General features: G+C 29.3%; 1 protein-coding gene and 1 pseudogene across 2 annotated transcripts; one reads left to right on the forward strand and one right to left on the reverse strand.

Moving 5' to 3' along the window:
• Positions 1-637: 637 nt before the first annotated feature.
• Positions 638-5,384, reverse strand: LOC132934722 (zinc finger MYM-type protein 1-like; annotated as a pseudogene).
• A 16-nt stretch (positions 5,385-5,400) lies between these two features.
• LOC132934721 (mothers against decapentaplegic homolog 4-like) lies at positions 5,401-12,635 on the forward strand. Of its 2 annotated transcripts, none has more exons than XM_061001059.1 (13): positions 5,401-5,605; positions 6,415-6,557; positions 6,730-6,834; positions 7,068-7,242; positions 7,304-7,567; positions 7,759-7,899; positions 9,315-9,377; positions 9,445-9,579; positions 9,659-9,890; positions 10,682-10,850; positions 10,936-11,074; positions 11,146-11,276; positions 11,368-12,635. In XM_061001059.1, the coding sequence occupies exons 1-13, from the start codon at positions 5,512-5,514 to the stop codon at positions 11,440-11,442; spliced, it is 1,866 nt and encodes a 621-aa protein (XP_060857042.1). In that variant the 5' UTR covers positions 5,401-5,511; the 3' UTR covers positions 11,443-12,635. The 2 variants fall into 2 exon arrangements, with proteins under 2 accessions (XP_060857042.1, XP_060857043.1); XM_061001060.1 differs by having other exon boundaries at positions 10,936-11,056.
• The last annotated feature ends 1,747 nt before the right edge of the window (positions 12,636-14,382 follow it).

Raw genomic sequence — 14,382 nt, forward strand, 5'->3', positions numbered from 1 at the left:
AAATGTAATCGTTATGTAAAAAAGATTGAAAATGTTATACAAGGTGCCTTAAAAGTTGTTATATTAGCTAATAGCAGTTGATAAATATTAAAGATAGGCACGATTTTTTACAAGTACCTATATATTTTAAAGTTCTAATGTATCAAAATGTATCAAATTGAAAATGTATAAATTATTTAGTAATTTGTATAGTTAAAAATGTATAAAACGTTCAACTTTTATAGCTAAGGATTAAAAACTTAAAACAAGTTTCCACGTAAATAGTTAATTTTGTAACCGAAAAATCTAAAAAATATATATACACAGTTTTTTTTTTATAGTTATGTGGTATCACCCGTATTAGACAATACACGGTAAACCAACTATACGCCTTACCCTCGTATTCTCTAGTTAATGACACTATCTAAAGTTAATTAGAATGGCACTTTTAACTCGTTGAGGTACGATGGTATGCGCTTGTCAATTCTTAGTTCGTTCCTATCTAGTTGAAATGACTCAAAGATTACATATACCTTGGCACTATTCAGTTTAATAATACTTCATTGACACATAGTACGTATATCCCGGCGCTGTTCCTATAAAAGGTAAGAACGTAAGAATGACTAAAATAATGTTTAACTCGGGTTTTCAGGTCGGAAACACTTTTATTGTATTAAAACAAACATAAATAAAACACTTAGCAAATTTCACACGCACGTCGTAGTACGTCCTCGCCGAATCACTCAGCGACAACGGGGGCCGTGCCTGCGCGTACCACCGGTGTTATATAGAAAATATTATTGTCGCCTCAGCACATTATTGTTTCGCTGGCCTGACCTATGTCAATAATTTACAATTTAAAATATTCTCACCTATATTACATATATATATTAAATAATATTATTTTGACGACTGTCTGCAATATACGACAGTTATTGTTCAAATTGGGACGAAATTACAATATTGAATATAGGTAACCAAGAATATCTAATGATTTTGGTTATATTGTTCTAATCGCAATATTTCTAATAAATTGTATGGCGCATATAGTATAATTGCTAATATAAAAATTTAGTGAAAATTGCATTTATACCTGTCTACCGTATTTTTTTTAAGAGTTACACCAAAAACCAAAATCAAAATTTTAAAAACCAATTTTACGTAAAAGTTTTAGTTTTTCCTCATTTTTTTTATTTTTTTAAATTTTGACTTCCCCGAAGCACCAACTGGATTTAACTTGCCATCTGAAAAGATACTGAAGTTGAAAATCGAACCATTATTTCGACTACTTATCGTGTACACGGGCACTTGTAATTATCTTACAAGACAACAGCGTCGAATATTATCATATAGGCCAATGCCATAATATACACCTATTACGTTATTACTTATTAGTTATTAGTCCAGACATGGGTTAAATAATTTAATAAAAAATAAAAAAAGTAAAAACACCATTGTAAAACCAATAGATTCCTCGCTCCACTCAAAATCTAAAATGAAAAGTGAAAATTTAAAATATCTGTATACAGCTCAAAATGAGTCAAAATAATTTGAACATTAATTTATTTATCGAGTATTGGAATTGATAAAATAAACAATATAATATTATAATGTACATTTCAAGTATCTACAGTTATTCGTTTTTTAATTACAGTAAAATAAGAAAATCGTTACATGAGAAATCGAGTGAATATAATATCAAATCTTGTAAAAATTTTAACTCCAGATGTGCATATATTTGATTTTCAGGTATACATTTTTTGTTCGATAAAGGGGGTAGAACCATAGGCACAATTTCAACTTTTGACTTTGGGGGACTGAATATATTAAGGACGAGCAGACCCCCACTGTCACCATTCATATTATCTTACCTTATAATATTACTTCATAATCCAATTAAATTTTCTTTATTATTACGGTCGACCTACCTCAATTTTCAAGTGGGGGTGTGACTTATAATATCATGATTTTAACAACATAGTAATACATTTATTAATTAATTTCAATATACCTATATATCAATCAACATAAACAAACAACAAATTATAATTGTAACCTTTTATTGGTCTTAGCATACTCAATTAGTATATCCTCAGCTTTAAGCTTATTTGATACTTCTCTTTCAATGTTTATTATTGGCAAACTGGAAAATCGCTCCTGGTCCATCGATGTGCGCAGCCAATTTTTAATTCTTCTCATAGTGGAGAAAGAACGCTCACATGTGGCTGAACTAACAGGAATTGAAAGAGCTACTTTCAACAAAGTGTATAAATTTGGATAAATTTCAAATTGTACCATTTCTTTTATTTTATCAAAATCAATCTGTGATTCTATGCTTGATCGAAGGACACAATTTTTTACCACCATCATTTCACTTTTCAGAGCATTTAGGTTAATATTGAACAACTCCTATAAGAAAAAAAATTATTTTTATATTAAATTGAATACATCTCATGTTAATAATTTATCCTTACTTTATAATTTTCAATGAAAAAAGTGCTGTCATCATAATTTAACTTCATAAAATTATCAACTGCTGTTGCCATTTTTAGGCTTTCAGTGGAAAATATTTTTTTTTATGTTTGTAACAATAGTATCAATTAATTTGAAATAAATTATTCAATTAAATTATTAAGTGTTTTTCATTTTCATTAGTTTGTTCAGTGCTTGTGGTTGATGATAAATGGAAATCCTTCAAATGATTTGGTTCTCTTTTTAATCTCTTAGCAGTACAATCTGAAATCAACAGCAATTTTAAATAATATACTTCATAGGTATCAATAATTAAAATATTTTTATACTAACCTTTTATAGGTGTTTCAATGCCATGAGTTTCAGCAAACATTTCAACAGTAGACCATACTTCAGAAAAACACTTATCTGAACGTTTCTCTTCAAACGTTTTTATTACACCTTCAATAACTAGGCCAGCTTTGCCTAGTGTAGCTGTTTTTTGTTGTAACTGAGTGCTAAGAATATTGATAACTTGTAATATATCTTCCAAGACAATAAGGTGAAAAATAAATGAAACCGTCTTCATTATAGATAAAATTCCTATTACAAAATTATTACTAATCAATTAATTGTTACTGTATAATTACAATTCAACGTTTGGTTCATAATATAAAAATAAAATGTTTAATAGGTATGAGTATGAGTAAATAAAAACAAATTAGATTTATATTTTAAAATTTACCTAAGGCCTGGTAAACATCTCGATCATAAGAATTCTCAATCTTTTCTTTTAAAGCTTCAATTATTGCTTTAAAATTATGTTTAACTGAAGTACAATTTTTGACTTTGCAATTCCAACGTGTATCACTTATTGCTGTGAAGAATATTTTTTTCAAACCTAGTTGTTTTTGAATTTCTTTAAATTTGAAGTTGAAGCTGGCATAGAAAAATGAATATATATAGATTCAAGACAATTAAATACATATCGGGTTTCCTAAAAATGTACAGAATATAAAAGTTATGATACGTTTAAAATAATGAAAAATATTTTTATTTACCTTAACTATCTTGCACATGTCAATTACAATTAAATTGTCTCTATGTGCCATACAGTGAGTATAGATGGCACATGGGTGTCTCAACTTTACTTTTTGTTGCATGCCATTAAATCGGCCAGACATCACACTAGCTCCGTCGTATGACTGTGCGACTATTGGTATTTGAGCGATGTTACTTGCATCCAACTAATTGAACATAATAGTACTCAAAGAATCAGCATCTTGTTTTTCTGATACATTTAGAAAAGTTAAAAATCGTTCAACAACATCTAAATTGTTAGTATATCTTATGCAAAAAGAAAGCTGCTTTTCATTGAAAGATCTAGAAAGTATTATAATATAAACATAATTGTTTTTTATAGGGTATATAAACTATCACTAAGTTAAATGTTTACCTTGCTTCATCCACCATTACACTAAATACACCACATTCTTTAATTTCATTGCAAATAAAATCATTAATTTTCTTAGCACATAAATCAATAATAGTGTTCTGTACAGACCAACTTGTATAGTTGGTTTTGGAATGAAAATGATTTGCAAATATTGCATCAAACTTAGCAACCATAATGCAAGTTTCTTTAAAATGTCCTAAAATGTGTTGTATAATTTTAAAATAAGAATATTTAAACATATTTAGAAATAAAAACCTCTGTTTATAGAAAGCTCGTTTTCTCTATGGCCTCTAAAAGCAATTCCTTGTTTACTTAAAAACAATGTTATTTCAATTAACTGCATCATGTAGGTTCTGTTTTCTTTTATTTGTTGCATACTTGCAGAAACAATTTTGTTGTGAACGGATCCATTTTTTTTCATTGAATTGTGACCTGACCATTTAGACATTGCAGTTATATGATGTATACAACTATTATGCAATTCAAGTTTTGTACAATTAACCTTTGAATCTCTATAACCACTTAACTAAAACAATAAAATAAAAACTCATTAACGGTTAAGAAATAATAAGTAGTAAATAGTAATGTAGAACATACAGACATACAGCGTGTATACCCAGATATAGAGTTAATTGTATAGAATTCTAAAATCTAAAACTTATTATGAAAAATTACCTTTTTCCAATTATTAAATCCAATACTAATAAATGTATATACTAGAATGAAAATTGGCAACAACGCTAAATAGTTCGTAAGCAATCGTGTAGTTGAAAATCAGGTAAAATCGTACGCAATCGTGTAGCTTAAAAGGTGTCACCAAAAACAATCGTACACAATCGTGTTTTACCCGATAAAGGTACCTAGGCAAACTTATGAGGAATCATGAACTAAATTTTCATATTTTATTTTTACGTATTTTGTCGAAATTCAAACTTTAAATGGTGATAAAAAAAAATTTAAATCATGTATTTTTAATATTATTCAACTACCGTTATTTGTTTTGGAGTTACACCAAAAACCAAAATCGATTTTGTCGAAAACCGATTTTGCTTAAACATTTTTCTTGATTTTTGTTTTGTTTTTCTCTGTAATTTTAAAAACTATTGATAATTTCAAATTTTGACCTTCCGAGTGCACCAAATAGATTCACTTCCCCATTGAACAAGATACTGTTGAAGAAAATCGAAGCAGTGCTACTGCCCCGAAAAGACGCAACAAAAAAAATTTTAAATCGAAATTTGAAAAAAAAAACACACGCACATCATTGCAAAATCAATACATTTATCGCTCCGCTCAGAATTTAAGACCGAACGAGTTACCAATAAATAATAATACCCAGTCAATAGGAATGAGACTTTTAATAAATAATAATAAAACAATACGAACTACCTCCATGCCGTGATTTTATTCCGCCATTATCAAACACGATAATATTATTATTGTGCACAACTGTGTATACGTTTGGAAGCATGGTTTCTTATCAATTTAAATTCCATGCTGTTATCTATTGTCAATTCGACAATCGTGAATTTTTGGCGTTCGGCAGGTAGTTGTTGTTGTCTGATATTAATGATTATTCTTTGTTGTTTTCATTCGATCCCGTGGATGATTTCGAAAACCGCCGAATGGAAACGGACGCTCGCTTGATGTCGCAAGCACAACAGTATGCACAAGCTCCCCGGCCAACACAGACACACCACTCGCCTGCTCCTCAACCAAGTACGTTTTATTGTCTACGATAACATTGGTCCAGTCCATAGACCTATAAACTAATGGAAAGCGCATTCCACTCTGAACAATGCTGGGCGATCATAATATGACCGAGAGAGAAAGAGTACAATGTAGTGGAGGAGCCCGCAAAGGAACTGGTATACATTTTTATTAATTTGTTTCTTTTCTCGCTCTCCCTATATCGTAACCCTGACTTCTCTCTCCAAGCGCTGCCCATTAGTTTATAGGTGGTCTATGGTCTGGTCCGTTCTGTTCGGGGTGTGTCGATCTTCGGCGCAAACGACTTCGGTGTTCGACTTGAATACTTGATAGAATTACAATGTGCCTGTACGCCTGGCCTGGGGAGACATCAACCGTCCGCGTTGGTCAATGGTCTGGACTCTAATAATATAATATTATCCATAAACCTTGTCGCTGACAAACGAGTCTGTCGAAATCAATCGTTCGCCAGATCGTGGGTCAAAATTATATAAAATAGGTATCTAACCTATAAACATTTAAACTCGAATTTCTAAATGCAAATCTACAACGATATTAAAAATACATAGGTATTTTTCGCCATAAATTATAATATTAATATTATTAAGAGTTATTCGACCTCAGGCCGCACACCAACTGTGACAAAGTGTCTGCAGCTCCTGCTGTAATGTTTTGCTGTTTTCATTTTCATTTTTTTTTTTGCAAATTTACTACTAAAACATAATTCAAAAGGAATGTTATTTCATGAATTTAACCGTTGTATAATACTTCGGAGTAGTTGTATTTCTTCATCATAATCTTTATTTTCTGAATTTAAGCCAGAGAAATGCAACAAACCAGTGCACCGACGTCAGCTGATGCCTGTTTGAGTATAGTACACAGTTTGATGTGCCATCGGCAGGGATGGGAAAGAGAAGGATTTGCCAAACGAGCCATTGAGTCACTGGTTAAAAAGTTAAAGGTAACTATTGAATGGACAGTTAATTATTTTGCTATTACCTGAGCTGCCTAACGTAAGTTGTACATTTTAATAGATGAGATCTTATCTATAGGTATACTTTTATGATAATATTCAATTCAATGTATTCCTATAATTGTGTTTATAAATAATGAATGTTTTACTAATTACTTAGGGAAAAAGAGATGAATTAGATAGTCTTATTCTAGCTATAACTACAAATGGTTCAAATCCAAGTAAATGTGTTACAATACAAAGAACATTAGACGGGCGGTTACAGGTGAGTGATTATATTTGAATTTCTTCACATCTGAGAATTTGACAATTGAAAAATTGAGTTAGCTTCTACATTTTATTGAATAGTTATTTGTTATTAGCAAAACCAAAGTGTTCTTAGTATTTGCAGATTCTAATTATTATATTAGAAATTAAATATGTCGAACATTAACTAATTACCTATTAGGCACATAAATGGCGATTATTATTTATAATATATATTTTATTTTGTTATAGATTGCTGGGCGTAAAGTTTTTCCGCATGTAATATATGCAAGAATCTGGCGATGGCCAGATTTACATAAAAATGAACTCAAGCATTTAAAGTATTGCCAATATGCTTTTGACTTAAAATGTGATTCTGTGTGTGTTAATCCGTATCATTATGAACGTGTTGTGTCATCAGGCATAGGTAAATATTAATAATTTACTTATATTATTATAATTATCTATTAACTCTAATAACTATTTAGATTTAAGTGGTCTATCGCTACAAAGTGATACATCTACTAATAGTTCTGGCCAAATAATTAACCTAAGAGATGAGTATACAGCTGGCGGGGGAGTAATGTCTTCCTCGCCAACTGGTTCTAGTCAAGTTAGCAGTTCCAATATGAACAGCGATGTATCTGGAAACAGCCCGTCTGTGACTGTACAACATCACTTACCTCTTTTATATCACCAAACAAATCCAGCCACTGATGTTTCTCAACAATCGACTGTCTCTCAAGCTGCCGGTAAGAATTAACTATGAAAATATATTTCAATTCTTAAAATATTAATTGCATGGTAATGATAGGATAATATTTTCTATATTATCTCTAATTATTTAGATTTGAGATGAATTATTTTATGTTTTAGAATTTAGAATTTTATTATAATTTTGCATTTTATTATAGTTATTATAGTTGAACATAATTATTTGTAGGAGATATTGGTTTGTTTCGGCCCACACTACAGCAGCAGCAATGTCCTAGTCATCAAATTGGTGTAAATTCTCAAGTACAGGTTAAGACTGAATCATGTGACAATTGGATGCCGAGTACACCATCACATACACCTCCCAACAGTAAGTTGCTTAACTAATAGTATGTTAACTTGGGTTCTGAAATATCCTTATATAATATGATCGAATACAGTAGAACTCCAATTATCCGAACACCAATCATTCGGACGTCTAATTAACCGGACGAGAAAAATACGGCACGTGCCGTTATTCATACACGTGTTTCATAATCGTTTTTAGATTAGATAAAGAATAGGTACTACATAATATATTATTCTTAATAATATCTGTCATTCAAACGTAGGTATATTAAAAATTATCGATAATACAATACATATACATATGTATAACATTTTACAATATTGCCACACATACATAGATATTATTCTTAGTAAGTCAGTTGTTGTATAATTGTCGCACGGTATAGTACAATAGTACAATAAAATAAATTATGTGCCAAGTCAGCTTTTTTTTTAGTTTTAAATTATGTCACGTATGTACTTTAATTAAAGCTTATTTTGTTTCAGTTGAATATCTAATAAAATTACATATTTGTTTATGGTTACGTGTGTATATAACTTTTGATATATCATATGTCAATCATCCGGATATTTGCTTATCCGGACCACCCTTGACATTAATTAGTCCGGATAATTGGAGTTCTACTGTATTATAAAATAATAATACATATTTATGAAAGTTAATTTATGAAAGATACGAGATACCTAATTATTTATTTATTATTATTTGTATTAAGGTACAATTTTGGCCATATTTTAAAATTGTCAATTTATCATATACATTTTCTTGAGTTTACTATCAAATATTTATTGATGTAATTTTCAAAACCCTCGGCTATATTCTTAAAAATAATTCAACAATTATTGATACTCATAATGACAAATTGTATACTACTCAATACTAGTACAATTTTCCTTTAATTAATTATTTCTGGTTTTTTTTTTTTTTTATTGAAATTTTTTATCTGTTACAATTTATTTATTTATAATATTCAAAATATATATTTTTTAATAATTTGTTAAGGTAAATATAGTAATATTATTAGCCATATTTTTTCTTAGTCATTTTTATTTTTAGTCAATTAATACTGTACATCATATCTTCATTAAGTATAAGAAGTCATCAAAATATTATCAAAAATATTTTTTCTTAAGGTTTTTATTCATATTTTCTAATTTGCTTACATTATTTATCCTGTTGAATGTTTTGTATTATTATTTAGTTTATTTGTTTTTGTAGTTAATGGTAAATACTAAATATTATTAAAGCGTACTTTAAATGTATAACATAAACATTTTGAATATGCATATCTATATTATATAGAAAATATATGACAGTTAAATTATATATATTAGTGTTGTCTTACACTTTAGTGCCCGGTAAAGGGTGGATAAGTTAATTAATAATTTTTGCTAATCTTATAAATAAGCACTAATTTATAACCTATTTTGCTATAGGACCACCAAACATGCCATTACAAAATCCCAGTATGTTCCAAGGACAAAAAGAAGACAATTTATGTAATTATATTATCCTTTAATAAAATTATTAGCAATAAACTGAATAATATTTTTACTTTACATACAGTGCCTAGTCAAACAATGACACCTCATGATTATCAAGGACCTACCGCCTCGATGTCTGGTACAACAACAGATAATCGACCAGTACAAAGCACACTTACTTATACACATTCAATGCAACCACCACATCCAATATTTTGTGAGTATATTGAATATCTACTCTTTTAGAGTTATATTATATTTAAATATCTCTGAATGTAATTATATTGTTTTTCTAGGGGGAGTGTCTGAAATGGGATCAAGTGGTTTATTATCATCTCAGCCAGCTCCTGAACATTGGTGTTTAATTGCTTACTTTGAATTAGATACTCAGGTTGGAGAAATGTTTAAGGTTCCATCTACTTGCCCTCATGTCACTGTTGATGGTTATGTTGATCCTTCTGGAAGTAATCGATTTTGTTTGGGTGCCCTTTGTAATGTTCAAAGGACAGAACAAAGTGAAAGAGCTAGGTAAAAATAAGTAACAACTGTAATAACATAGAAATAAGATAAATTATAAATATAGGACTCCTGTCGATAGTTATATTAAAATAGTAAAAGTTAGAGTAGTAAAATTATTACGCTATTACCTTCCTCCAGGTGTTCGGAGGGCTCTCGAGATTATGTATTCGAGAATTAGATCAAATACACCGTACAATATAATTTTATGAAAAAAAGCACATAGAATGTATTAACTGCAATCAACATAAAATATTATATTATATGCCTTACCTGATTCGCAGTTGTTTGTAGATAATATTGTAGGAGTTTTAGGTTTTAGATAAAACAAAGTAATACTTCAAATACACAAATTGAATTAAAGAACGCACTGATTATTGCTCGCATAAGGAGTCCAGTTGTCGCTCGTTGAAATCGGTTTCTTTTTGGACTTGAGAGGTTGTTACTCTGGTGGTTGGTGCTCATGCACTGATTTAAGGGACGGACGCGAGGATGCTGACCAGAGAGTGGTGGGGGGCTTTGTCACTAACTTATCGTGGGCCTGGGAACTAGATTATTCTTTGGCGTCAGCATAAAATAAAGTCACACACATCCTACGTAATATCGTTATGAGTGCGTGTCGATATCTTAATTGTCGTTGTTAATGGTTTTATTTTATGCGACCGATTTCTACAAGCGACAGTCTGGCCGTTGTTTATTATTCTGTAAAATTTTAGTTTATTATAATGGTGTGTGAGCATATCATTACACAACATTAGTTATTAGTGTAAGCTTGATATTTACAACATTAATGGTCTTTACAGATTGCATATTGGGAAAGGTATTCAACTAGATCTGATTGGAGAAGGAGATGTTTGGTTAAAATGTCAGAGTGATCATTCAGTTTTTGTGCAGTCATATTATTTAGATAGAGAAGCTGGCCGAGCACCAGGAGATGCAGTCCATAAAATTTATCCTCATGCATACATTAAAGTATGTGAAGTATATTTTGATAACTGAAGTATAATACATTTTTTGTTTTATTTTTTTGATATGATACATGTTATAAATTATTTAGGTTTTTGATCTTCGACAGTGTTACAAGCAAATGTGTCAACAAGCCGAAACAGCTCAAAATGCAGCTGCTGCACAAGCAGCAGCAGTTGCAGGACACCTAGCAGGATCTCATACTGTGGGAGGTATTACTCCAGCTATAAGTATGTGATTCACTAAATATATTATAGCCTATCATAGAATTTATAATTACATTTTTAAACTTTTGTTAAAGGATTGAGTGCTGCAGCAGGTATTGGAGTAGACGATTTAACAAGATTGTGCATATTAAGATTAAGTTTTGTAAAAGGTTGGGGTCCCGACTATCCACGAAGTAGCATTAAAGAGACTCCATGCTGGATAGAAGTATGTAGTTCTAAAATGATTATATTAAGTTTAGTGTTAAAAAATAATAATATAACAAACAACTCTAATTTGTATTTACAATTGTTATTAGGTTCATTTACATCGAGCATTACAACTTTTGGATGAAGTATTACACTCAATGCAAATAAATTCATCAAGAGCTTGACTTAACCAGAAACTCAAAATGTTCAAACCTAGTGACTAATAAGTTATGTTTAAGAAAACATGGATACTTTTCATGTTTTGGTGTTTATCAAACATAACATGTTATACTACTAAAGGCCTTGGTAAAAATAAGTTTTTCCTGTTACATTTATTTTTTTATTTTTTTAACACAATTTCTGTTTATAATCAAACAAGTTAATTTCATAAATATTTAAGGTTACAATAAACATCTACCTTAAATGTAAATAAACAGGTTTTCATTATTATGAGTTGTGCCTAAATTATATTTATCTATGTATGCGTTAATGTATGAAATTCCGTAATCCTATAAAATAACTAGTTATTTTATAGAGTTACGAGTACTCTCAGTTGATGTATTAAATCAATCTATAAATACATACTTCATCTAGTTATTCTACATACTAACTTGATATTTTATAAACTAACAATAAGGGTCTAGTTAATGTATTTAAAACTATTATTTTATTTACATTATTTTTAGTACAAATTACAGAAAAAATCAAATGTTAGAATTAAGTCAAACATGCCCTACATTATTGTATAAAATATAAATATTCATTTATTTAACGTCAATTTATTAGATTTATTAAAATCTTAAGAGGACGCTACCCATACATTTGTTGTCTCTGTCTTACACACACGCACGACATACCAAATTTTTGTTCACTAGTTTCAATAGTGTGCTGTTAGTTTTGATACAAGAGTGAATTGACCTATTATAAAACTTTTAGGTAAGAACATTATCTGTGCTTAAGCGTTGCCGATTTTTCGAAATTTTCATTTTCAAGCAAGATATGGATATGTGAAATATCAATAGATCAAAATGCTCATATCTTGCTTAAAAATTAAAATTTCGAATAAAAGCCAACGCTTAAACACATATAATGTTATTATCTAAAAAATGTATAATAGGTAGAATCACTCTAATATGAAAACTAACAGCACACCATTAAAACTAGTAGAAACTTTTTTTCACTTTTTGTTTTTTTACACATGATTCACTTAAATTTTAAAAAAAATTGACATTTGATTGAGTAATATTTATATATTTTTTTTTCAGTTCATACATCAGTCTGTCTCTACCATCGTGTCTAATAGATAGGTGGATGTTAGGTAAAATATTGTATAATTGTTTGTCGTGGACGTAAAATATAATATCAGAATTATCTTTCATTGGACATATAAGTTTTTCATTACCTTGCACTTCTATCACATCATACCGTTAATCTTGTGGAGATTCTTTTTACCCTGTTTTAATACGTTTCACTTTACAAAAAACCGTGCTGTTATTACGTTCTGTTGTTGTATTTTTATAATTGTTTCAAATTTGGTTTTCATTATAAAGCACACTTATTAGTTATTACTACACTATAAAATACTGAAAATGATCAAACTAACTAGTAGGTAAACTTGCGGTACACTGTCACACTAATAAGTCTAGTCTATGCCAAATTGTGTGGTTCAATATTATCTTATCTTATTATTTGTATTAATAAAACAACAACAGCAACAAATCTTGTATGTTATCTAATCCAGTCCCTGTCATATCTACCTAACTATATAAATTGCATACATTAGCGAAAATCCAATCAGTATTATATCTATTAACTAGTAAAACCGTGTAATATATTTATATTAACGAGCATATTTAGGAATTTTATAGAATAACTAGTTAATTAATAAAAAAACGTATTACATACATTACAGCTAACATTTATATAGAATTTGGTTTTGAGCCATTGTTTTTTTTTCTTAAATTTATTTTATTTTACTAAAAAGCAAATATAAACATATTTTATACTTACATCTAAATACTCAATCCTATGTTGCTTGTTAGATTTATATAAACGAGTAATTTTTCTATTTATATATTTTTATAACTTAGAAAATTTAACAAATTAAAGCAAACCAATAGATACTGTTAATATTTTATGGATGGTGGGTTCTTACAAACTCCGGTTAAAAGGACGCTACACGGCCATTTGTTGTCTCTGTCTTACAAGTGAGTAACATAGCAAATTTAAGATCAGCAGATAATGTTTAAATCCATTAGTTTAAAAATTAGAGTGAATTGACCTATTTTGAAACTTGATGTTAAGAACATTATCTGTGTTTGTAAGTGGGTTTTTTACTATAGTTCAATTTTTTAGCAAGTTATGTGTATACTTTATATATAATATAGCGTAAATTAAAAATGCTTATAACTCACCTAAAAACAGAATTATTGTAAAAAACCCGCATAGAAAGACAGATAATGTTCTTACAATCAAGTTTCATAGTTTTATAAAGGTTCACTCTAATTTTTAAATAATGGAGTTAAACGTGATCTGTTGTGCGTAGATTTGCCATGTTCCACACTTGTAAGACGGAGATAACAAATATCTGTGTAGCGTCCTCTTAAAATGAACTGTAATTATTTTAAACCGACAGACTTCTGTTGGTAAAAATTCCGTTAAACCACATTCTACTATCTAAATAGACCCCTTATAAGTACTATTATATAATCGGTTGTTGTCATTATGATTCGCTGTTGAATTATTTCTTTTTTATATTTTTACCCATCTGGTGTCGTCTGTACACTGTTTACGATGTTTCCGAGTCATCGTAGGTATATTAATTAATATTTTTCCATAATATTATATTCAATGCCAAATTACCTTTGCTGTGATAACATTTTTTTATTCTTATTTTATTTTAACATGATTGTTATAATTTATACTGAAATCATTCAGTGTTGGGTAAGTTACTTTTAAAAATTAATTAAGTTACTCTACTCAATAATCAAATAAAATTGTAATGAAATTACTTTAATTTTCAAATAGAGAAGTAACTCACTAATTTCTCGTTATATAAAAAAATATAATGTTTTTATTTCTTGGCAATTATCAATCTGCAGGCATTAATGTAACTACCAACTAGA

The sequence above is a fragment of the Metopolophium dirhodum genome, chromosome 1 (genome assembly GCF_019925205.1).
Source record: "Metopolophium dirhodum isolate CAU chromosome 1, ASM1992520v1, whole genome shotgun sequence".
NCBI lineage: Eukaryota > Metazoa > Arthropoda > Insecta > Hemiptera > Aphididae > Metopolophium > Metopolophium dirhodum.